Source organism: Heliangelus exortis, chromosome 6 (assembly GCF_036169615.1).
Source record: "Heliangelus exortis chromosome 6, bHelExo1.hap1, whole genome shotgun sequence".
Classification (NCBI taxonomy): Eukaryota; Metazoa; Chordata; class Aves; order Apodiformes; family Trochilidae; genus Heliangelus; species Heliangelus exortis.
In genome coordinates this window covers 26,314,605-26,341,131 of record NC_092427.1, presented here as the reverse complement: position 1 = coordinate 26,341,131, position 26,527 = coordinate 26,314,605, and the positions used below count along the sequence as shown (strand labels likewise).

General features: G+C 38.6%; 1 protein-coding gene across 10 annotated transcripts in view; it reads left to right on the top strand.

Moving 5' to 3' along the window:
- RAPGEF4 (Rap guanine nucleotide exchange factor 4) overlaps positions 1-25,159 on the top strand; it is a 178,018-nt gene extending 152,859 nt beyond the window's left edge. For 7 of the 10 annotated variants that reach the window (XM_071747346.1, XM_071747342.1, XM_071747339.1 and 4 more), the window contains 10 exons: positions 592-738; positions 1,932-2,029; positions 5,091-5,216; positions 5,663-5,841; positions 10,736-10,826; positions 12,997-13,047; positions 13,691-13,778; positions 14,123-14,187; positions 22,392-22,446; positions 23,886-25,159. In XM_071747346.1, the coding sequence (XP_071603447.1) occupies positions 592-738; positions 1,932-2,029; positions 5,091-5,216; positions 5,663-5,841; positions 10,736-10,826; positions 12,997-13,047; positions 13,691-13,778; positions 14,123-14,187; positions 22,392-22,446; positions 23,886-24,013 (1,028 nt within the window). In that variant the 3' untranslated portion in view covers positions 24,014-25,159. Of the gene's footprint in view, positions 1-591; positions 739-1,931; positions 2,030-5,090; positions 5,217-5,662; positions 5,842-10,735; positions 10,827-12,996; positions 13,048-13,690; positions 13,779-14,122; positions 14,188-22,391; positions 22,447-23,885 lie in introns of those variants that run through there. The other 3 variants (XM_071747343.1, XM_071747341.1, XM_071747349.1) reach the window with 3 other exon arrangements.
- Positions 25,160-26,527: the final 1,368 nt, after the last annotated feature.

The following is a 26,527-nucleotide window of genomic DNA, read 5'->3' as shown; positions in this document are numbered from 1 at the left end:
CACTTTGGACTGCCTTGCTTTTTGCAGGCTAATGTACTGTCATTTTTTTCTAGGTAGCTGTATTACTCTATGAGCCAGTTTGTACTGTACACTCAAGTTTGTTCTTACTGCTAGGGTATTCTTCTTCATTGTCTACACAATTCTTCATTCAGCAATTGTAAAATGTTTTTTATTGTAAAAAAAAGTTGCAGCACAGTTTAAGTTCTGATGGTAACCAAACCTATTTTCAAATTAATATTGTAAATATGAAAATTACTTTGCTGTAACCAAGAGACTTTTTTTCCTGACTCTTTTAGGAAAGTATTGATTTAAAATATTATAGTACCTGGAACATAACAAAGTTCCAAATTCAATTGGCATCCAGAAATAATCTAGGAATACTGAAACACTAATGCTTTGTGGTTTGCTAAAAGCTCTGAGAAATCAGAGATTTCTATACTGGAAATTGCATAACATCTGAGAAATAGGGAACTATCAAAACTAGTGATTTATTTCATTTGTGAGGAGTGGTTGCTGAAGTGAAAGTAATTTGTACAGTGAAGTCTCTGTTTTTTACATGTGTCACACACAGCACAATCCTTTTTTCTTTAGTTCTATTTAAGGTGTACTGCATAGACCAAACCTATACCACTATCCGGGTGCCAGTGTCTTCCTCTGTGAAGGAAGTGATCAGCGCAGTAGCGGATAAGCTGGGTTCTGGTGAAGGCCTCATCATAGTAAAGATGAGCTCAGGAGGAGGTACAGTATTTGAACCATCTTAAACACTTCTCATGGTGAATCAGAATTTCAGGAGGGATTGAAGGACTAGTTCAGTCATGGCTTTTATATCCATGGGCATGTCTGGCTGGCTCACAGGTTCTGTTTTAGAGGCAAGTACTTTCTCTATGGCTGGCACAGAGTGGAGCTCTCATGGGAGAAAAGAGAAATATGTGTGCATGTTATAGAGTAAAGCTACTGTAAGACTTTTAAGAATTTTTTAACAACAGAAATAGGAGGCAAGCATGGATAATGTCAGACTAGACATAAGAATCATCAATGGCAGAAAATACAGCAGTGTGCAGACAATCCAGTAGTGGTCACTACCATTCTGGCCACTCTTCTCTGTGCAAACCACTACTTAGCAACTTAGTGCCAAGCCCACTAACCTGGTGTATGCAGAGGGTGAGGGGTCAGGCCCCCACCATAGGCTGTAGAAATGGGAGAGTTATTGCAAGGTGAATTCTTCCAGAGAATTGGTATTGCTGAAGTGCTCTGGTTTAATACGGCTGTGTGAACGCACACAGAGCTAATGAGAGCTGTGCTGGAAGGCATTTTTGCAAACAGTGATGCCTGCCAAAAACTGCTCACTTCCTGAGAGCTGACGCCAGGCGGCTCTACTTTTTGCAGTTGCAGCAGTTTTTTATTGTCAGATTTGCTGACAGCCAGCATGTGCCGACAGGGACTGTTCTGTAAGTTGCTTCATTATCTTTTCTTTACCTGTGATGTGATGCTTTTTTAGAACTGCTGTAATAAGATTTGAATACAGTTAGATTTCATCACCTCCTTATGCAGTTACTGTCTTCCAAGGCAATTTCTATGAAGAAAAGCTCTCCACATGCTTACAGCTCAAAGATGGATGAATGGAGTCCCCATTTATGGCTGAATTTTTGCTGGTAGTTTCTGGAGATGGCAGCACAAGTTTTTTGACTTGTGTGTACAGTTTGGGGCTGGGATTCTAGTTCTCTATGCCTGTTTTGTAGGAGACTGATTTGTGCTGAGCTTGTTGTCACATTTCTTTGATAAAGATGACCTTGTTGTCATCTATTTTGTATCCTGGACATTGGTTTACCATGCAAAATTTGTTCCCAGAGGGTGATCTGTGCAGCTGTTGGATCAGTCCTGTGTAAATTCTACATAGAAACAATAATCGCTCTTTTGTTTTATGTTTGCAGAAAAGGTCGTGCTCAAACCTCATGATGTTTCAGTGTTTACAACTCTCAGTGTTAATGGACGACTGTTTGCTTGCCCACGTGATCAGTTTGATTCATTGGTAGGTACATCTGCAGCTTTCTGGAAGTTCCTATCTTCATTTAATTTGAACACTTGGCCTTTTTTGGCATTGTCAGTGCTTTAGGTAAAAAATTGTGGAAACAGTCAAAACAAAGGTCTTGTCACATTGCTATGGGATGAGCCTTGAAATTGAAACAAGATAACGTTATAATTTCCTGAGCTAGAGCAGAAAACCACCTGATCCACCTGACAGCACTTGATCCCAGTATGCTCTGTGTCACACTGCAGGTTGATGAAAAGCTGAATGTTATCACTAAGACGTGCAGTAATTTCTGATTACAGAATTGCCCCCTCAAGACCTCAGGGATATATTCTTGAAGAGAGATGTTACAAATTCAAGCATTCTGGAGACTTGATTCCAACAGTAAATTCCTTAAAATATTTTATTTCTCAGCTCTACAAAATACTGTTTAAAAATCTCAGATGAGTGGAATCACAGAAAATATTCCTGTGTTAGAAAGTCTGTTTTTCCTTAGGCAGAATTGTTCGTAAGTGCTCACAGTTTATACAGTAATTCTAACAATCGCCATGGGGTCTGCTTTTATAGAGTTTGATTTGACTGTACTTTTTGTTCCTTTTATTTCATTAAAAACAAATGTCATTGCCAAGTCATGTCAGCATGAACTCTATTACTCCTAGCCTTGTTTCAGCCTCCTGTATGCTTTTAACAAGCCACTTAGTATGTATGCCTGATTTCTTTTATAGATATGGTAAAATCTATGCTTTGCTGCTGCTTTCAATTTCGTAACTAGGGAATGCACATCCAGCATACTGTAGTTCCATGCAGAGATATCTCTTGTTCAGTTTATTAAATTCTGATGTTCCCTTAAGGTTAATTAATCCTGCCAAGTAGATACCCTCATGGGGCATAAAGCAAGGGTGTTGTGTCAGGAGATTTGTGCTGGGTACTTTTATATCGCTCTGCATTGTGTGTGTTGACATAGCTTTGGCAGTGAATTGTCATGACTTTCTGTGCCTTTCCCCCCGTGCTATTTACCATGGATCAAGTACTCGAAATGCTACAGGGAGCTATAAGATAAAGGGCTGTAATGTGCTAGTTTCCATCAACAAGACTGACAGCAGTAGGAATTAGAGAGAAATGCTCAACACCTTGAAAAAGGTTCTCAACATTGCATAACGGAATACATCATCTTACCAGCTGCATTTTTAAAAAAATGTATAAAGAAATGGAAAAATGCTACAACCATACCTGCCTCCCAGTTTAATCCTGTCACATTCCAATTTCTGGCTGTTGCCTCTGCATGTGTATTTATTCACATTACACTTCACAATTCCCATGTGAAAATTGTTCTGGCTTAGATGTATTTTCAAATATGCAATGAGTTTACATTTAAGTGCTTCTTTCCTAGCCTTGCAAAATACGCATTTGTTATGGTAACAGCTATGTTGTGTTTGCCTCCAAATAGGGGAAAAATCCTCTCTTGCAGTCTATGGGCATTTCTCTTTCCACAGATTTGCATACTTCAGGATTTTCTACACAAAACTGCTGCACTTCTAATGCATTCTCTCTCTTAAATGAAAGAAATTTTGTATTTGTACAAATCCTAATTCAGAGCAATCTGTAGGCTCTTGCAAGACTGATGGATGTCCTGATTTTTTTTTAGATACTTTGCTTATATACACTAGTTTTAAAAAATTGTAGATGGAGCTTTTAAGGTAATAATGCCTGTGGTTTATTTTAATAATTTTTAATTAGATTGTATGATGGTATTTTAAAGACAAGTTTGTTTTCCCTACAGTACAAAGCAAGAACTCGTAGAGAAATAAAGCTCCTATATGCTGTGTGTTATTGAGAAAGTGATTTGATGTATTAATGTCAGTCCTCTTTCTATTGATAATATAATAGTCTTATAAAAAATGGGGTTAATTTAGTAAGCTGATCTTTATATTGTGGCACGTAAATATGGTGTGTTAATTTTGTAGATTGTATTGGGTTTTTACTCAGAAAGGAGCTTGTTGGCAATTTCCTGCTTTGCAATTCTCTAACAAAGACCCTGTGAGAAACTGAGACACTTGTACGTGAACTCTACTGCCCTCTACTGGAAATTAAAACCTGGGTTCACAGGAAGCCTTGCTGATGTTTTTGCCATTCGAATTGGCGAGAGGATTAGTTGTTAGTATTTTGGCAGTGTTGACCTGAACACTTTGACCCTGGTTCTAGGGTCAGACTGCTCAATACAACAGACTACTCAAGATCTGACTTGATCTAAAGCCATGGTTTTAAATCAGTCTGTAATACAATATTTACTTGTGTGCAAAACTGTAGATCACATCTCATTTATTGAGTGGTATGGAAGTGTCTTTCAAAAATGCTTTACACCTGAATGATTTGAAGGATTCTTTTTCATAACACTGTGTGCATATAATTTTCATTAGCATACCCAGAATTTTTGCAATCACAGATAGTGCATCCCTGTATTGTCAAAGAGAAAATATGAGGCTTATTTTATAAACAATCAGAAGATCTTGCAATCACTGCAGATTTTTGAAGTCTGGCAGGATGTAATAATTCTCATCACTAGAATCAGTAGTTTGCAAAAGTATTTGGCTTGTGCTTTATGGCCTAGTATTTGTGCATCTGAAAAAGGAAACTGATAACAAATGCTTTGTGGAAAGACCTATGCTCCTAAACAAACAGACATGCTTAAATTAACACAGCATTTATTGAAGTATTTATTTCTGGCCTCAAATTTTAGAGCAATGCTAAAAATACCACCCTAAGAACAGTCTGTTTTATTTCCTTACAGTGCTTCTGAAGAGCTTTCAGAATTTTCCCGACTGTCCTGGGCATAAGTGGATACTGATTTTGCACAAGGCTTCTCATTTCCTAATGCCAGCCTGTGGTTAAAAGCAAATTTCAGTTTTACTATTAAAAGCATGCTTAGGAAAATGGTCACACTGAAGAAAAAAAAAAAAAAAAAAAGAAAAAAAGAAAAGTTCAGACATTATGGAAGAAAAGCACCAATCATGCAAATTAATATTTCTAAATTATAAAATTAATACCCTTTTCTCATTTGTAGGCACCATTACCAGAACAAGAAGGACCATCTACTGGTACAGTAGGAACATTCGAACTGATGAGCTCCAAAGACTTGGCACATCAGATGACAATTTATGACTGGGAACTCTTCAACTGTGTGCATGAGGTATGAGGGTCTGTCTATTCAGTGGATTAGAATCTGATAGAAAATGTTTAGTTAAAGTGGGTAGGTTTGTGCATTATTTGCAAAACTTTCCCTAAGCTTGATTTTCAAAACTACTACAACAAAGACACATACAAGTTTTGATTTCTTAATTTTATAGGCAAAATGCAAAAAAAAATATTTTTGAATATGTGCCTTTTATTGAATTACTTCTGTATATTTTAAGGAATTAAGCTATTTATACATAGTCTGTAGTTACAATTTTAGTATGCTTCAGCTGTTGTCTACTGGATTTGCAACTTGAATCCTTATCATCTGTGCAGTAATAAATGTAAACTACAGAGCAAGTTTCAGGCTAGATACTTACCTTGTCATTCTTACCTATTTCCTCTGCCCAAAGGATGAGATTACTTTAAAAAAAAAATCCCAAACTGTTTTCTTTTTCCTAGCTGGAGCTGATCTATCACACTTTTGGAAGGCACAATTTTAAAAAGACCACAGCAAATCTGGACTTGTTTTTAAGAAGATTTAATGAAATTCAATTCTGGGTGGTCACTGAGATTTGTCTTTGCTCTCAACTCAGCAAGCGTGTTCAGCTGTTAAAAAAGTACATTAAGATTGCGGCCCAGTAAGTATACAGTCTTCTGGGAGCTGAAAATGAGATTCAGTGTATTCAATTTGTTGTTTGGTTTTGGTTTTTTATTATTTTTATTTTCAGACAACCTTTCACATTATCACATGTTGTCTATTTTTATTATTTTTATTTTCAGACAACCTTTCACATTTTCACATGTTGTCTATTTGGTAATGCTGTCCAATTCCTCTGTAGAACCTTATTGATATAAATTCTAGCTTTTCCTACTCTCCATTGCTCCTTGATCTGTGATCTCTTAGGGCCACATATTCACATCAAGTTTGAGAGTTAATATATTTCAGTTCATTAGGAGAATCCTTCATTTACCCTTAGATGCATTAGCAAAAATTAATATGCAAATTAGTCATTATTAACAAAACTGAGCCTTATTTTTCCTGAACAAAAGTATTTCTTATGCTGTTCAGAAAGACTGTCCTCAGAATTGCTCTGAGTGAGAAAACCAATTGAGGAGAGTATATAATAGGTGTAGTATGGAAATGAGGAGGCTCATGTTAACTTCAGTCTGCTTGAGAAATTTTTCTAGTACTTGTTTGAAGATGCAAGAACGTGAATGTCCTTTTCTGTTACTAACAGCTGTGTCTGAAGTTGGATAGCAGGCAATTAGAATCATAGAACTGTTTTGTTTGGAAAAGACCTTAAAGATCACTGAGTCCCACTTTTAACGTAACTCAGTACTGAGTCCACTTCTAAACCGTGTCCCTCAGCACCACATCTACACATCTTTTAAACACCTCAGGGATGGTAATTCAACTGCCTCCCTGGGCAGCCTTTTCCAGTGTTTCGTAACACTTGCAGTGAAGAAATTTCTTCTAATATTTAATCTTGACGCCGTTTCCTCTTGAACTGTAACTTCTTATTTGGGAGAAGACACCAACCCCACCTCTCTACAGCCTCCTTTCAGTTAGTTGTAGAGAGCGGTAAGGTCTCTCCTGAGCCTCCTGTTCTCCAGAATAAACAACCTCAGTTGCCTCAGATGCTCCTTTTGCTGTCTGCTATTGCTTTATTCATTTTAAAACTTAAGCTCTTTGGAACCTGCATGCTAAAGACCTCAGCCTTGACTCCTTATCACTCAAGTGAAGGACAAGGGTGTGACAGACTTCAGAGGGAGCAGGGGCATGCCCCTGCATAGCTTTATCTTGATCACTATTACCTTCTTCCGTCCTTCCCAGTTCCTGGCGTGTTCGTTGTATTCACTGCTGCCTGAACAGTTTTCTGAGGGGTGCAGTGAGGAGCTGCCCATTTGAGTGAGGTGACTTTGGGCGTTGTGACTTGGGGGCCTTTAGGCAGTCTTACCGAAGAAGTTAATATTCGTGGTTAAACCATGAATTGTAACCTTTGTTTGCATCATTAAATGTGGTTGTGTGAAGGAAGCGAATGCTGTTAGAGCTGTGATGCCGCCGTCCTCCCGGTTCGTCACCGGGCACGGCTGACACCGGGGTTCACACGGACACCGCAGCAGCCCTCGGCCCTGCCCTGACACCCCCACGTCCTTCTGGGCCCTGCTGTGGGCTTCCACGTTGGTCGAAGCTGAAAATTTTCAAAATCTAGTAGTGGGCATGCAGGATCAGGTTTATATTCGGGAGGACGGAATTTACCTCTCTAGTTTCCAAAAATACATCCACCGCGTACTGCGTGGCCTCATGGGGGCCGCAAGGAGCCGGTCTGTCAGGCAGTGTCCAGGAGAGGGCAGTGGCACCCACACGCAGAGCCACCGGGTCTTCCCCTAAATTCAGGCACGAAATAGGAAAACGTTGAAATGTGGTAGATTAAGACACAATAGTAATTTCCATAAACACTTGAAATCAAGTATCCTGAAAATTACAGTTAAATATATCCTTAATAACCCGCCCTAGCCCGCGGGTTCCTCAGTGTCATGGGTTTAATCCTATGCTATTTACAACAACTTGACAACCTCCTGTTTACTTCCATGTTTCTGGTATCGCTGCAATGCTAAAAATAAATAGCTAAAAGCGGTCTGCTCTGCTGAGTCCTCTTTGTCTCCTAAAAGCAGAGAAATCCGAAGCACAAGACTTTCCTCTGTACAAACGAGCGGGCAGGTTTAATTGCAGCCGCTGGAAAGGCACGGGGGAGTGCAGTGCTGCCATGGAAACAGGTACCACAGCAGGAGGTAAAACAAACACAAAGTGCACCGAAGTTGGAGGGGAGAAGGAGCCAAGGAATTGGATCAAAAGGTACAGGCCTGGGCCTTGAAGCAATATCTTTGAGGAAGTTTTACTTGTGAAGATCCTTGAGACCTAATGAGAACTTTACCTTACCTAGAAGTACTAGACTCATTAGAAAAGTGTTCAGGGAGAACAGCTCAATGCTGCACTATTAATCTTAGGAATGACTGGTGCCTCGCACGTACCAATTTTCAAAGGTAACTGTTAATGAGAACCCTGTTTCAGTTCTGTGACGGGGGGCTCAGACACCATGGCAGAAGGCACATCATTTTGTGTCTGTCACCACATGCACCCCGTGATCTGTGCTTCCTGTATATGGGCAAGCCCAGTGCCAAATGCTGGCTCCAAATGCTGTGTGTGTGTATGTGCTTTCAGCTTCAGGAGCTGTTGTTACCTTTACACCTGCTGGGAAAAGATGTAGGGGTTACCAGGTTCATCTCTATTCTTCAACCATTGCAGGATTAAACTTTCAAGCAGGAGAAGTGAACTATATTTCCTACAGTGAGTTCTTCACATATTAATTATTTTGGAAAAGCCTTCTAGGATGTACTTGCACAAGCTCTTACAGATATCCACAAACCAAATTTGTATAAGTTTCCTCTTTGCAGACATAGTTGTAGGCTATTTAGAAGCCTTCTTGTGTTTCACTATACTCAGACACTTTCATTCAGTTTTTGAAAACCCTTCTTTCCATACACAGATGTATGTTATAAGCCCAAGGAGGCTATAAGCAGTTTTTGAAGGGTATGTGTTTACAGGGAGAATGCCGAGATGAATATGTTTATGGAAATACCAAGAGATATTAAGCACGTGTGTGTGTTGGACACAAGAGTGTATGCATATGTGTGTGTTCACAATATGGCAACAGGAAGATTTTTCCAAATCTGCGTGGGGCCACGCAGCACTCTTTCTGCTTCCTTGTAATGCTCCTGCATCTGGATTTGAGCTATATAGTATAGAGCCTGTAGAATTTACAGAGTATTTGATGCAGAATGTCATACATGTAGATGAATTCTAACAGGTGCTTTGTAAAATTACATTTCTTAACAAAGTATCTAGCAAAATTTTTCATTTTTAAAATGAAAGATAGATTCAAATTACATATTGCAGATACATTTCCACCTTCCTGCTATGGTTGAGTGCTACTGCTCTGTGGTACTAATTTTTTTTTACCATGCCACAGTTTATTCTTAATGTCACAGGCTGTGAACAGATTTCCCTTTCTGAATTTTGTTGTGCCTTCAGAAAGAGTTAATTGACAGCCTATCCTGACTGTTTTACATCCTTATCTCCCCTCAGATCTACTAATTTGGCGCTCCCTGACCTGCTCTTGTCAGAATAAGTTGGGGTATCTCTAGCATTTCAGCTTATTTTTGCTAGAATTGCTCACTGTCCCTAGTCTGTTGTGGGGGAATTGGTATGAGCAGCTCTGCCAGAAGATCTGAGGGGGCAGCAGTCTCCAAGTCATCAGGCTCAGCATTCAGAGATCACAGACACAAGTGAGGCCCAAATCTAAAGGATTCACCCACTCAGTACACCAAGTCTGGTGAAATGGAGGGACAGAAAGATCAGAATAACGATAGGGTGATGTGGCAGTTACAGAGTTGGACAGTAGGACATGATGATTGTACTAATTTCGTCTGGAGCTTAGGATACCTCAGAAGAGAGAAGATTTTCAGCAATGAATTTTAAAAATCAGAATTGTGGCTTGAATTTTGTTAAAGTTTTCTTGATAAACAGCAAAATAAGCAGAGATTGAGGTTCTGAAATTGGATATTGGCAAACCAGTTGTGGGAAATAGCAAATTATTTGCAGGAACCTAGCAAGACTCAGATTTATGTATACAGGCTTTGCTCTCTTTCTTCCCTTTCCTCTAAGTTGATGAGCTCCCTGATGCAGTCCCAGCTGAGCAGTAGTGTGGGCTGTTCCTGGTTTCCTTGGTAGATCGTGTTTACTCCTGCATACAGTGTATTGATTGGATCTTCCATAATACTCATTTACATGTTAAAGTTTTCCTGATTAGTAACAAACATTCTCTTCTGCATTAGGAATGAAGGGTCACCTAGAGCTCCTAGTGCCCAGGACCTCTTAAATGATGCTAGTAACAAATGGCAGTTTGTTGCTTGAAATATCCTTAAAAGTTCCAGAATCTACAAGTACTATTTAGAAATCATATACAGCAAGAGAGGTCACTGCCACAGGCATCTTTAGACAGCTGGTCTTCTTTTAAAAAGACTCAGCTCCACTGTAAACTGCAATGAAGATCGTGTAGGGACAGCTTCCAGCATTCAGTAGCTGTTCAGAAGCTGTCAGCAAGTTCAACAGCAAATGAGGTTCTAAACCAGTTGCTTCCACAATTTCTGTCATTCCCTGGGACTGAATTGAGCTGAGTTTCAGGATTGTGTTTCTAGGCAGGGAAGGACTTCAAAGACTCTTTTAGTGTCCTTGCAGAAGCTAGTACCCAGTGAATTAGAAGCAAGAGGTCATTTTAGGAGGGAGGGGAAAGGAGCCTCCAGAGTGTGGTGAATTACACATTGGTGAAGTGCTGTGGTGCAGGTGTGCTGGCCAGGGCTGCACACCTTCAGTCACATCTATGCTAGGTGCTTGGGTTCAGCTCTCTTAAGGTTGTGTACTTCTGCTCTGAGAGATACATACAACTTAAAACCTGGCCTTTTGTGTTTCAGCTGTAAAGAATACAAAAATCTGAATTCCTTTTTCGCTATTATTATGGGACTGAGTAATGTTGCTGTGAGCCGTCTCTCGTTAACATGGGAGGTAAGTTGTAGCTAAAATCCAATTCCAAGAAGTTTGGCTGGGATTTGTGCTTTCAGTTAGCAAAAACATGACTTGGGCCTTCATTGTTATAAAATTAGATCTACCACTTCAGTTCCTGAGGATAAGCTAAGGCTGACAATTTTCATTATACCCATAGGTATGTTCAACTCATAAGCAGTTAACAAGGGTGACAATAGCAGCTTCTACTAGTGGGCTAAATTGCCCAACAGGATGAGCAAGTTAGCCAGTGAGCCTCTTATGTCAGCCCATCCTGTGTTTGACTTTATTGATCAGTTAGTGAGATCACTCCATAGATACCTCTATCCATCCTCTGTTGATGAATATTGTTTTCTGATCTCCAGATGGACTCTGTTGCCCTATTAAAATGTGGGTTTGTCCTAACTAGCTCTGGTTTTCTCTCTGACATGCACTCCCCTTCTTACTTTTAGTTTGGTGTTCATTCTCAGAGATTCCTTTTTCTGTGGGTTTGCACTTTCATATGTGAGTATATAAAAAGGGTGCAGTGTCCAGCAGGGTGAAGTAGGAAGCACACGTAGCCACTAAGAACAAAATGTTTGTCAAAAGCAGTGCAGATTTTAATGTGCATGTAATTTGTTCATTAGAAATTCAAAATAGTTGCATGACTGAGGTTGTCAATGTAACTGAGACCAGAATCTGAACACCTCTAAAAATGTCCTCTGAAAGAGGAGATCAGACTAACACAATTGAGAAGACACCAGCCCAGTTTTTGAAGGTACATATTGCAAGTGGCGTATGCAATCAGTGCTGAAGGCAAAGATTTGCATATCAGTTTCTCAAAATAATGACCCTTAATATATGGCTACTGTGGCTCAGGAGAGCTGAGACTGTACATGAGTATATGTATATACTAAATCCAACAATAGGCACAGGGTCTGAGATGAGGAGCACAGATCGTTTGTAGGTGTTGGTATGAACTTGAGTTCAGGGAAATGCTGTCACACACTGATTCTGTAAGGCAATCAGTTTATCAAGAGAACCTCTGCAGCTTGATTTTTAGCAGAATATACTTTAAAACAAACCTGATTTTTGCTATATTATCATGCATTTAGATTGGTTGCATGCACAAATTAGGTATTTGCAGGTGCAAATGTCCAATTATACCACTTATTTCACAAATACCTAATCTGTATGCATATGCAAACTAGGCACACAGTTGTTGACACACATCATTAAAAATTAGGCCCTTGCTGTGGCACAGTGTAAATATCTTGCTAGGGTACACACTCCAAATGTAGAAAGTATTGCAAAAAAATAATTTCTGCACTAAGAAGTCTCTATTAATTTTTAATGTTACTCGTTTCCAGTAGTAGTCTGATGTACTCAGCAAATACAGAGAATTTTCTTGTTAAACCTAGAAAGCTGGCATATTCTGAGTGTTCATAAAACAGTACTGTGATCTCTGAAATTAATTCATAATTTTTCTTATAGCCTTTATAGTAGATTTTTAAAATATTTAGAACATAAAATAAGGGGGGAAAATATTTAGTAAAGACCACCTCATCCCGGTCACTGCATGATCAGCTGACTGTGATTTATTTGTGTAGGTATTGTGGACTCAAAAACCATTCATTAATTTATACCCCAGCAAGCAGTAGAGGCACTTGGCTGCTGGGCATGTCAAGAATTCAGGCAATAGTTTGTGATATATCAGCATGAACAAACAAAAAACCTCCTGGAAATGCCCAGGCTTGGATTTCAATGTTCCAAGGGTGGTTCGTTGTAGGTATGACTAATTAAGCTGAGCTACCCCTATGCAAGCTGTGTGTAAATTATATTTTCATATAGGCTGTCCTCAGGAATATCCTGAAACCCTTGACTTGAATTTTCACTTACATTCTGAATTCAGTGATTGTGATGTGAGCTGAACAAAAATCTGATCTAAACATCCCAAAGGAGTAAATTCAAGTTGGGGTTTAATTCAGGAACCAGGTTTCATGACTGGTCTTGTCTCTATTTATACTCTCGTTGCTAGGAAACGTTGTATTTTAGATTAGCACATTGTTAGAAATATCTGGCAAAAAGAGCACTTTCCTGACTTAGAGCATTGTAGAAGGAACTAGCATTTACAGTAAAATTACCACACAAATTGGATTTAATTAAGGTTTGCTATTTTTGTTTTTATTAACAGAAACTTCCAAGCAAGTTCAAGAAGATCTATGCAGAGTTTGAAAGCCTAATGGTGAATAGCAATAGATCCCTTATTCTATGCACAATCTGAGCTAATTCAGTTTCTGAGTAACTGATTTGAATCCTTTGATTCAGAACATTTTATATGTCCTTGTTTGACTTTAAGAAGTTTATGGTCCCATTTTAGAGCTGCTAAAACAAGTATGTATGACTAATAAATTATACTCTTAGGAACCTGCTCTGTGAGTGTGGTGCTTATGTACCACTCAAAGTTAATCTGGGAACTCAGAAAAGCTTTATTGCATGTTTTCTGATAGTACATATGGGAAATTATATTTTCTAACCTGGATTTTCCAGGCAATACATTTCAGTGTTACAACATATGCAGAGATGAATCTGCAAATGCAAGGAGGGAGGAAAGATGAGTTTTTTCTGTCTATGAAAGGGGTTTTTGTACTTGCATCTTACCTTGCTATTGTGCATCAAAAATTTTTGTGTTTAGCAGCTGCATTCTCATCATGTAAGGTATATGGGAGAGTGATGAAAGACGTCTTAGTTTGCAGATGCACTTTTAAAGCCACAGGAGAAAACAATGGGTTTAATAAATGCCATGACATCTAACTGAATGCATACAGTGTCTCAATCTATATAATAATACTTATTAGTAATTATTTGATTTCTCTTTTTTTCTTAAGGATCCATCAAGAAACCATAGGGCCTACAGACTAACTGTAGCTAAATTGGACCCTCCAATAATTCCTTTCATGCCACTACTTATAAAAGGTAAGCTTGGATGTTTCCAGAATTATTAACTTGAAAGCTGTTTGTCAAATATTTGAAGAATAAGAGTAGCAGCAAGAAAAATCAAAAATCGATCCCAGAGTGAGGTATGATCTTTTTCTGTTATAAAAAGCATGACACAGAGACAAGAAAAACTGCTTTAGTTTTTCTTTCTTTCTGAATGCCATACCTCAATTTTACTAGTTTAAAAAATGCTGCAAATTAAAAACTAAATGTTTTACTTTAATAGCTGATTTGATTTTTGTAAGGGATAGATAAAATGTCCTGCTGTTCAGTATGGCTGTGATTCACTAATTGGCTTTTATGTGGCTTTTATTTCTGTACAGACATGACGTTTACTCATGAAGGAAACAAGACATTCACTGATAACCTAGTAAACTTTGAAAAAATGGTATGTATGACATATTTGTAATGAAAATTTAAAAAGACCTCCCTATTCATCTATTCAAGAGTAAACTGATCAACAATGACTTTCAAGGCTAGAGAAAGTGAGGGCAGGACCCAGAGATGGCAAAATTGTCTGCATTGTGCACAGTGCCTGGGACCTCTGAGTTTCTGAAAAACCTCGCAGAGGTAGAGAAGCAACTGCCCACTGAGCCATGCACAGCCAAAATGTTTCCTAGGAGAGGCAGCAGCAGTGGCAGGAAGCAGAGCTGTTAAGAAACAATTTTTAACAGCCAGTTTGGGACCAAGCTGTGATTTTATCTGCAGATCCTTCAAACAGGATTGAACTGCCTCAGGCTGGGATAGTTCTGCATTGCTCCTCAGAGAGTGAAAGAAGATTTAACACAGAATGTGTGCATCATCTTGGTTTTTACTTCCCTTTAACAAGTGAAAGATTTCTGTAACTGGATTGCTTTCATACTAGAAAGGGGGATCAGTGATAGATTAGATTATGCTTAAATTTAATTTGTTTTAAATTCTGCACCCAAGTTCTCATAATTCGAACACCATTGTCAAAAGTTGCAGTCAGGCAAATTCCCATGGCAGAAATCTCAACTGCAACTGAAGTTGGAAAGCTGTTTTCTTGGTTGCTAAGGCTGTGTTCTTAATGTCACTCATGACACCTACACCTGAGAATTGGAAAAGAACCCTGACTTACTCTTTCTGCAGTAAAGTTCCCTTCAGCAGCCATGCTAGAGCATACCTACTCTGGCACCCATATCTGCCTGTTCTTAGCATTACAGTCACCAGAACCATTCCATGGTTATTTCCACTGCAGTGTTGGGAAGCTTGTCTTACTAACTGAGAACAGATACCATTGAGGGAAGAGGGAAGGACTTTCAGCTCTTTAGGAAACTTCAAAGAAAAGTGATCCTGAATGAATTCTTCTCTTAGTTTTCAATCTCTGCCATAGGATGAAATTGCCTCTCTACTAAGCTGAGACATTTTGTGGGTAAATGGTAGTGCTAATGCCTGAATAAGTGCCTGACCTCACTTTGCAATAATGACAGTCTGTAATTGCATACAAAGGCTGTGTTGCCTTCTCCTTCCAAAGGCCTTGATCTTTCCACCTGCAGAAATGGACTTTTTCCTCTATTGCTTGTTCTAATTAGATAAATAAATATATGTATTTTAGTGTAGATATAAAATATTTTGGGGAACACAAAGGGATTTCAGACTTGGCCAGAGCACCTCCAACCCAGGAGAGATGGCAGCTGCATTGCTATAACCATGACTGTGGCTGGCTCCAGGTTCACCACCTCATGTGGCAAACTTAGACATCCTGAGCCAGAAGGGCAGGTACCTCTGCAGCCCTCAGAGGTGTATGCCTGAGGCTCTTCATTGTACCTGATTATGTGTAAGAGCCATTCCAGAAGGCAGGAGCTCTCCTGTGAGAACTTGCCCATAGATAAAATTCAAGCTGGGCTTGTCATTTAGAAATGGTTCTGCACCACTCTCTTCCACAGTTTGGCACTCCCAAGGCCAAGAGTGAATTTTGTAGCAGGTTAAACTGATCTCTATCTAGCTTGCTGCAGGTCTACCCTTTTCACCCTAGTCTGCACATTGCCTTATCTTCAGAAATATGTTATCTCCAGAACATAGATTTATTAGTAGCACCCAAAAGTTTTGAATGAAATTTTATATTGCAAGAATGTGCTTTTCAAAGAACAAAGATCCATAATCTGATCTTTGAGCATTTCCTAGGGGTGGGGATGGGGGAGTAGGGGGCGGGTGAAAACCAATGATGTATTTTGATGCTATATATTTTTCAAAGAGTCAATGTAATGTCTCGTGTTGCTCCACACAACAGAAAGGGAAATGTTCTCCCTTCTAAGGATTTTATACCTTTCTTCAGTTAGTGCTCCACCTAAAAGCTCACTCTGTTTTTTCTCCAGGCCTTACTACTAGTATATGTCTTGTGTTTTTAATGTTCTTCACTGGCTATTCTGCATGCCCATACAGTGTTTTTACTGCTGCTTACTTACTTCTTACCTATCATTCTTCAAAGCAGCACGTATTCGGATTCCACCCACATAATTCATTCAAATTCTAATGTGGACCTGGCAGTTTTAGCCTTTTGCATGTGTCATCAGGTCAAGCAAAAAGAAAAGCCTACTGTTAAACCTCAGTCGCTACCGCCTACTTGTGCTAAGCTTAATATCCACACATAATTGCCAGATATTAACTAGTGAAGACAAGACCACTCAGACAGATAATACTCAGATAAATTCAGCTCTCTTTTACATAAGTATAAAATCAAGGTAAAGCTGTGATGTTATTCTGCCATTTTCAGGAGAAAATCAGAAATCTGATTTCCTCACAGGAATCGTGTCCTGCTACTTGGTTCTTCTGCCTGTTTGTTCTGCATCATGTTCTGTCACAAGCAGATGGAGATACCTCTGAATATTGCTGTGAGCAACTCCTACTGATCTAAAACATCTTTATTCTTTGAAAAATTATTTCCCTTGATCCATCCTAACTTTGATGCTTGCTGAAGTTTATGAATAAAAATATCTGGGTAGTTGCCACTGGTGGGGCCACTTGCCACCAGAGGAGGTGGGTCCCTCCATCTCTGCTCTAAGCACAGTGATGAAACTGAGAACAGCCCCTGGCATCATGTCTGCATTCTCACCACAGAGCTCTGATCCCGACAGCTGATGTGCTGCTGACAACTTTATTCCTGTAACTGGCAGCCAAAAGTAGAAGTTTGATCTAGAGGCATCGCTTCAGCTGAAACAGCTTCCTTTAAATCTTTAATGTTTTCTTTTGTTTCTGTTATTTATATTAAATTATGCATCTTAAAACATGCAGGAGCTGTCAGACAGTGTCTGAGCCAGGAGCTCCCCGACTGCCAGAAACAGCGAGGCCTGGTTTCCTAATCGTTTGTGCTTCATGGCTGCTTGAGCTCAGCTCAGAGCTTTCCTCGTGGCTGGGGCATGTGTGGTTTCTTCATGGCTGGGGAATTCTGTGTCAATAGGCTTCTGTCATAACATCGGAACTCGCACTACAGCCTGTTCCCTGAAGGAGACAGGAGAACAGGGTGTTTACACAATCTCTCTCTTGTCCACAGCCATCTATTTTCACAGAAAATTGGTAAGAGCTTTCTTATGTTTGAAAACTCTGGGGTTTTTTTTCAAGTTTAACAAAATAATCTAAAAGAAGGGAAAAACAGACAGATAGTATTAAACCCCATTAGCCTAGGTTTTTTTTTAGCAAGCTAAGCTAAAGAGAAAAGGGACTGAGTCAGTTTTTTTCCTGCTATAAATGGGCCTGTTCAGATGGCAGAACTGTGGTATTGGCATTAGAGGGGGGAACATTAGTCTGCAAAACATTGCTGAGCTGTACCTGCTGCTGCTTTGAAACTGTCTGCTCCTTCTTCTCCTTTCCTATCTCCTGATCCCTATGGATGTCTCTTGAAGGAGGCTGTGAGGAGTGGACGGGCAGACACAGCCTAACCAGGGGAGAGAATACCATGTGTGCTAGAGCTGCAGCTATGTGTAAAGAGGCAAGTCGGTAACCAGACCCATTTGGCTTGTACAAGCTGTAGGCAAACACAGTATTGAATGTGTCAGAAACAGGTATATGCTTTGTATTTGCACTATATTTGTGCTCTTCACTGCATCATTTCTTGCATAAAGCAAGGATGGCTAAAACAAGTCTTTGGCCTTCCAATACAGCCTGGAATATATTATTTATACTTTTGTCAGTGAGTAGACAGAATAACTACATTACTTGTAGTGTAAGTTTTCACTAAAAGGGTTTATCTTCACTACCAAAGAAGGCTTGGTTTTAAAGAAGTATTGAAGGTCTTTTACTTACCTCAGTGTAAGAAGCTGATGGAGACAAGGTATTAGCTGTTTCCACTCGGATGTACCTTTTAGGTTGGCATATACTCCATGACCTGGTGTGACCTGCATCTTTTCTCCATTAGTGAGTTGACAGTAGGTGTTAGTTATGCATCTGTGTAAAAACTAAGACATATTTGACATAAAGGAACAAGGAATTAACTGGCTTGTAAAGTTTTTAAAATGCTGTAGTTACAGTTTGGCAGGTTGAGGACATTTTGAGAGATGCAGGTAGGTGAAAGATACAAAGACTTCAGTAGATGGCAAGCACCATTAATTTATGATCTATTTGTCTTTTGGGTACATTAATGAGTGTCTTTTCAGGTGAAGGAGAGCCCCCAAAGCTGTCGGTAGTATTAGTTCCTATGATGTGTATGATTTAGCAGATAAGAGAACCTACAACCTGCAGTGCAGTACATGGCAACGCGAAATTCAAGTGACACTGAACTCATAGCTATGCATTTTGCAAAAATATAAAAGCCCTTTCCTGTAATAATTTTGTTTTGCCAGGGGAAAAAAAGAGAGAGGAAAGTGAGGGAAGTACTGAGCATGACTCTTCTTCAGGACATGCAATATTTTATAGTCCTGACCACTTACTGATTTGCACCTGTTAAATCAGCTGCACAATCCTGCACTCTGACTGCAAGTACAGAATTTTGTATTGAGAGAGAGAGGGAAGACACAATTATTTGGGAATTTTATCAGTGCCATTTCTTGAATCATCAGACAGCCTGAACAAAGATCACTTTCCATGGCACCATCTCCATGTAGTACTCTCCAGCATGTCTTAGAAATGGCAGCTATAGAGGGAGCAGAAGTCATGAGAGAGCTCTGAAGGTGCTGACCTGCCATGGCAGCACAAGACAGTGCCATGATGCTGGCCACCAATGTTTCTCTTTGTCAAGCCTCTTCACCCTTCAGGTGTGAAATGAGGATTAGAAACTCTGCACATATTGGTTTTCGGGTTTTGTGGAGATGAACAAAAGAGAATTCACTCTCTGATCCATATGCAAAAAAAAAAGGCAAACATTCTTTCATTTTTGGAACATAAAGATTATGCAAAAAGTGTGTGACTAAAGCCCTTAGTAGTTTTCTATGGCATATATGAATATTTATAACATTTAGAAACCTGGGTTTGGAATGGATTAGAAGATAATATGCTGGCCTGCTGCCACTGTTCCAGACTGCGTAAAACTTGAAAGGGTATTGTTGTGTATATATAGCATGCTGGTAGTAGCAGTTGCTTGTTATATTATGCAGTTGGTTCTGTTTCAGAAAGATACAAATTTAGGTTTGTGTGGCTTTTTGATAATGGTCTTTCTTAGCACAGTGAGTAAACAGAGGTTAATTTTTGCAGGCATTAACTAGAGGTAATCCTCTATTCGAAGAAAAATTGTAAAGTGCTGGCAATTAAACTTCCATTTGAACATTTTCTCTGTACACATTTTCAGTTTTCTTGAATCAGAAGAAGACAATCCAATTTATCTACAAGATTCAGGAACCGAAACTCACTTTTGCTTCATATGCTGTTTTTCTGCATAATGTGCACCTCCAAAGAGGAGATCTTTTGAGTTTACATTAGACAATACAACAGCACTTTGAAAAAAGCCATGTGAAAGGAGCTCTTCAAGGACACACAATATTTCAGAATCTCCCTACTGGGTTGCCATTCTGCCTTCTGGCCCCAGTTGCTCCACTTACGCTGCCTTAACACCCTCTTTCTCTGCCTTAACACCCACTTCCTCATTCCTTTGTGTTTCATCATTGCCAAGATACTTCTGAATGCACAGCTTGAATGGAAGTATCGTGAGCAATAGGCAAAGAACCTCCTTAAAATGAAGCCAGTCAGCCAAATGAAGGAAGCCAGGCAATTCATTCTGACCAAGAAGTCAAATTAGTTCCTTTCCACTTGAATTTTCCTTGGTTGTAGCAGCCCACATAGTAAGAAATTTGGAAACAGTGAATTTTTTGAAAAAGGTTTTACTACACACACAATTTTTTTCCAGTACTATACAGTATTACAGTACTTATTCTGAGTTCTGTACTTTTTTCCAGAACAAATTCCCCAAAAAAACACAAACAAAATTATTTCATAGCACACACTTTTAAAATATAAATCTGCTTTCACCTAAGAAGCTTAATGCTAAACTTATCAAACAGAGCCTACAGTCTAGCTCCAGTCCATCTAGAAAGCACATCAAGCACACTAGCTTTATTCATAAAAATGAAGGGTCCTTACTGAAGTTTCCCCTCTAGTTAGATGCTCTTGAAACAGGGTGACTGGTCCAGTTCACCTTAATGGTCTCTCCTTGAAATAGTTGTTTTGAGGAAGTACTTTTTGAAAGAGAATAAACTGAAATAGCAGCAACATGTCACAGAGACAAATGTCAATCCATAGAGTTTTGAAACACACATGCTTACATACTCATGTTGTTTTAATTTGATTTGTTTAGACTTGAAGAACCAACACTGTAATATGCAGTGGATTTTGTCTCAATTCAGTATTATAAAGGATGCTTATTTCTGAGTATTTAAGATGTTCCAATGAGCGGTTCTATTCACTTGCTTAATGCTAAGCACATGTGAGAATGTTCACAATATTTTAGAAAATCTGCCTATTAGTAGTGGCTTAAAGAGATACAAAAATTAGCATAGCATAAAAATGATTCTTACTTGAAATCTACTTATTTTCCACATGTGAATACATACAACTTTAGGCATAATATAATCAGACCCATATCCAAATTCTCTAGATCCCTTGGGAATTTGTATTTTAGATTTTAAATATTTTAGATCATGATATATACATTTAATTTGATTATACATTGTGGAATTCACTAAAATGTAATACATTATGTATCAATGGTGTGTCTAATGCTGACCACCAGCCATACCCATTTTTGTATGCTTGACAAGATAATTTATTATGTTTGTAAGGAATGTTTTACATTGGAGATCCACACTTCAAGAATGGCAAAATTCACAAAGGTGATTTATTTATAGCATAATTTTCATGTAAGGTTATGGTTGTGTGTGAATTTTGAGAGGCATATACCCAAGGTTTTACTGTTTACTAATCAGAAATGTATCATTCCATTGTGGGGGGGGGTTCTGACTAGCTTGTTAACCTCACACAAAATTTCAAGAAGATATGAAGCAGCCTGGTGAGACTGTGCTGTGTTAAAACAGGCTGTGTTGTAATTGTTGAACTGTGTTACAGTGCTGGAACAAACGTCAGCCTTCAGTAGGAATAGAATTTCCCTCTGCTTTTTTGTAATCTAAGCAAAAGAAACTGAAACAAATATTGTCCGTTCAAGAGTGGTTGAATCAAAGTGTCTAGATAAGGAATTCTGTTTTACTGCTGAAGTTTCAGTGTATTGGTAAACAATTAATTCTGACCATGCACTGGTGGGTGGTGCTGATCACACAAGCCAGTTAAAATTTTGCAGTCCAGAACGAGTTCAGAAATGTTTTTATGACTTATCTTCATCTCTGTTCTTTAAGATTACTATAAAATATCAGCTGATTTATCTCAGCAAAAATGTGGGTTTTAATATTTTCTTACCTAAGTGGGTGAAATTATGGCTCACTCACTGAACAGCAAGCACAGCCAAGAACTGAAGTAACTTCTGCTTTTTTTGTGAAAGACCAGTAGAAATGTTCACCTGAAGTTAGTCCACTTCTCATGTAGGGTCAGATGATACACTTGGCCTAGCAGTAACAGGCTTGTTTGATGAAAGTTGCCTACAGGACCACAGCTCTCATGGTGTCTTTCTCACCTGTGACTTGAGCATACTTCCAGAGGGAATCAGCAAACAAAAAATTCTCGTTTTACACTGTCATTTTCCATGAGGGCTGCATTTGAAATTAAAACACATATGCAAGGGGAAAGTTCTTTAATTGCTGAGCATGTTCAAGAAATGGTCTAGCTGTCAGGAGCTGATGGTCTTAAAATTGAAATGTATACATACTCCAAGGTGCTATACATGATAGTCCTTTTGCTTCTTTAATCTGGAAAGGTGGTATCAAAGAAATGCACGTTGGAGGGACTGATTTTCATCTTCCAAGCAAGGGAAAGTGTTCTCTGAGCACATGTAAATTATACTCATGCTCATTTAAGGCCTGTGTAAATGCAAATCACACCCTACATGTGAGGGTAATAGCATTAAAATTATATTTTCATTCATATGACTGCTTTTATTGGCATGTATCTTCACACTCAGGCACAGTTAGGTGCTTCGTTTAAACGATGATGAAATACATCTGATTCTCTGTTCTCTGATTGCATCCCATCTTTTCTTCCCAGCGCATGATTGCCAACACTGTCAGGACGGTGAAATTCTGCCGAAGCCAATCTTTCAGTAAGTGTATTACAACATCTGCACAGTCAGCATTATTATCAGCTACAGTAATTGCAACTAATTCTGTGTGTACCAGAATTGAAAAGCCTGGTTTCCTGTGATTCTTCCATGTTTGGAACCCCCCAGTGTTTCACAGGGTGTAATGTCCTTCAGGAAACTGTAATAAGCCCCTTCTTCATCTCTTCCAAGAATGTGAAGGAGCTAAGTAACTGTGAGGTCTGGACACATCTGTCAAATTTAGACAGTGGGATCAGAAGTGGTGTAAATGAAGCTAGCAGACAGCCAAACACAGATAGATGCAAGGTACTTGCTTGGATAAACCCTGTTTTTGTAGGAAACCAGGCCGGAAACATGACGCTTATAAATGGCGTAACTGCATAGCATGATGAACTTAAAACCTGTTTGTCAGTATAATTACCAGAATTTACATGAGGCCAGGGAAGATGACAGAGCTGTACAGTCAAACAGGCTTGCTCTGTGGGTTGCATCCCGTCTCAGTGCACTGCTAGTCCCAATCCACACTGACACGGCATTTCCTCAACACTTTATTCATTTAATTTATTCATTTTGCCTCGCAGCAGCCTTTCTCTTTCTCAAAGAAGAGAATAAATAGTATAAACCAACATTGTTTCATAAAAATAGTTTATTTACACTTGGATCAAAGCTTAGCTCTTAGAAGATCAAGTTAAGCAAGTTTTTTTTGTTTCCTCCCACCATCAAGGGTTTTTTGGCTATGTATCTTTTAATATATGAAGCACTCGTGAGACCTCCTCATATAAGCTATTTAGAAATGGATTTTCACTATACATGATACAACAAAATTTCAGTATATAACTGTACCATTTCCAGATCCTATGCTTTATATGAATAATGGAGGTTTCAGTATTTTTTTTAGAGAAGTTTCAGTTACCTTGCCCAGATTTCATCGGTACGATGCTGTTATGTAAACAGGTAGTAATTTTCAAGGCCTGAAAGGGGCAGCTCCTAAACACTACAGTATTACAAATATTTAATACTGAGCTAGAAACAGGAATATTTCATTAAAGGAGGCATAAATCAATTCTATTGTTTTGAATCTTTGTGAAAGCTACTGGTTCAAAAGCAGATGGGCAACTTTATACATACAAGGTAGCTATATAATTTATAGCTGTTGACTGGTAAGGTGATGTATAAAACTAACCAAGGGCCATCTCAAAGGGCCGTAAGTTTAAGTAAATGTAGCCACAGATATCTGAGAGAAAAAGTTAAACCATGGTGATAGTAACCTGAAAGACTATCAGATAGGCAGGAAAGGTTTCAAAGAGAGAGATTTCTAAATATTTTCTTCTGAACTCACCAGGGTCTGGTGTTTCCTGTGACAGCTTTTAAAGAGTTATGCATTCTGTTCAGACATTTGTTCATTTAAGTGTATCAATCCTACATCATTTCTCTTTCACCAGATCCCGATGCAGCCCTGACTAATAAGAACCATCAGGATGTTCGGAGCTATGTGCGGCAATTAAATGTGATTGACAACCAGAGAACTTTATCACAGATGTCTCACCGGCTAGAGCCGCGTCGAGCATAAACATTTGAAGCAATGATGAGAAATGATCTTTTATCCTGTCAAGGTCACTTGTTAAGAACTTCACTTTCTCTGCTACCGCACTGCCACTACAAAAATAAGCAAAAACATATTCTGAGGTCTTAGGCAACGCACAATGTACCAGCCTGGGAGAGAACTTTGGCTGAGGAAGCGTTTATGCACTGTAGCTGAACAGGTGGCCGTGTGGCGAACTGCTAATTCATCTTAATGTGTAATAAGTAATTTCTCATATGGATAAAAAAAAGGCAGAAGATAAAATGGGTTAGTGACAAATGCACAAAAAGCTTATAACAATTCTAAGGGAGATAGTGTTATTCTCTCTAACTAAAAATCTGTATTTTATGATTTATTCTCCAGGTCAGGACCAAAACCGATCATCTGATCATTAGTTTAGCTTGCCTAGCTAGTGTTGACCTCAGTAGGAGAAGTATGTAAACATCTGATGAAAGAATGTAAATTCAGGAGGCGTCTAAGGTATAGTTTCATTCAAAGATGACTTAACAGTATTTTGATTTGAAATACAACAGATACTAAGAAAAATTTCTAATCTTAATCATACCACCTATTACTGCAAGTAGTGTGGCCGTTTCAGAAAACTGACAGGACTGAGAATATTTTGAATGATAAGTAGGTTAATCTGTGTTTACATTTTAGTTCTTTTTTTAAGCTACCAATCAGGTTTTTACAAAATTCCATTATGGTAGTAAGGCTGTCAAAATCAATAGCAAAAAAGTAGCAAAGGACTGGATCAAAAAGAGCACAATATGCACAAACAGTTTTCAAGAGAATAATTTTCTGGATATTAAAACCTTAAACTTCAGCTATAATTTATTGTGGCTGGTTAACACATTTTCTGATGTTAAGCATTTACAAATATCTTAATTTTCAGCCAACTGTTTTGCACTTTCAATAGACTGTAAATAAATATTAATTCATTACTGTTCTAGAGTATTTATTTATGTAATAGCTATTGTGCCAAAATAATTCAGTTTTATTTATTTTGTTAAGCATGTTACGGAACTGCAGCTTTTGTCTTTATACTTTGTGTGCATTTTATGTGTAGGAATTGTGTGATGTATGTTTTCTGTAAATAACACACAGTACCTTATTAAATGTAATTGCTGGAAAGGTTTAGTCACTGGCCTTATTTGCACTTTTAGCTCGCTTCATTCCTGCATAAATACCAATGCTCTTAATTGGCTGATACAGCAAACTTCGCTTGTCATTTGCTGGGCCTCAAACCCGCAGTCAGCCCACGTCTGCTGTGATAGGGATGACCAATTTAAAGCCAGACAGAACCATCCTTACCACAGGAGATGACAGCCTTGCAGTGATGTAATACTGTGCTTTTATTAGCTGATTTGTTTAGCATTTCTAAGAGGTTGTCTGTACCCTCCCATATACAGACAGAAAACATTTCAATTGGAAAGGTTTATATGAAGAAGGGATGTAGTCTTAATTTTAGATGTCTGACTGATTTGTCTTGCTTGGTCACTAATGTGAGCACTGCAAATTTCTTGGACAGGATTTTACCTCTGGTTTGCTAACTCCAGTTGAGACTTTGGCTCATGTGGCACTTGAGAGGCCTTTGGCTTCCTTCACCTCAGGGAGGTAAACCATGAGAGAAGAGGTGATCTGGCACGTTCCCTTCCCCTTCCAAGATAATTTGTACTGGCCTGAATACTGCACAGGATGGCTGTACAACTGCAGGGCAAGCACTGATGATGTATGCCAAGTCTGTGCCAAGGGAATGATGATGTTTGCATGGCAGAAGTCTTTCCTATTGCTCTGCTCTGTGAAGCTGGATGTCATAAAACCCATTAAGCCTGAAATTAGGAGATGCAACTATTATTTCAGAATTAAGCTTCTATGATGACCTCATTGGTATAGTCTACAATTTCATCTCAGACACAGAGTATACTTTTCTTGTTGTTGACCAGGACTGTCTGGAGTCACTGTACACATAAAGATTTTAATTTTTTATCTGTAAAGATAACTACACCCTTTTAGTCAAAACAAAAATTCTGCAAAAGCTGAGAGTCACCAGGGAAATGCTGACACATAGAAACAGTATCTGCTCGGTACCTGCATTCTGAAAGGAAAGAATTACACAGTTAAGAAATATTCTTCAGCATGACGAAATAATTTATTTTAACTTTGCTGTCTGACTAGAAGTTCATGATGACTCAGAGGAAAATCAGCTAATAACATAGAGACAAATTTGTCTCTTATAATTTCAAGTGAGAAATATTTCTATTTCTACTGCTTTATGAATATACTTCATATGGCTTTTTCAGATAGAGAATTTACCAAAAGTAAAGTATGCAGTAGAATCAACTATAGGGACAAAATTAATTCAAAAGATGTTTTTATCTTTGTGACTTCATGATTTTATTTGTTCCAGATTTGTTCCTATTCTTTATTTCTGTGTTAACTGGTTTATAAAGCTGCCAAGTTTCAGCTTGGCTCTGCACACAGACTGATTTTTCATCTGTT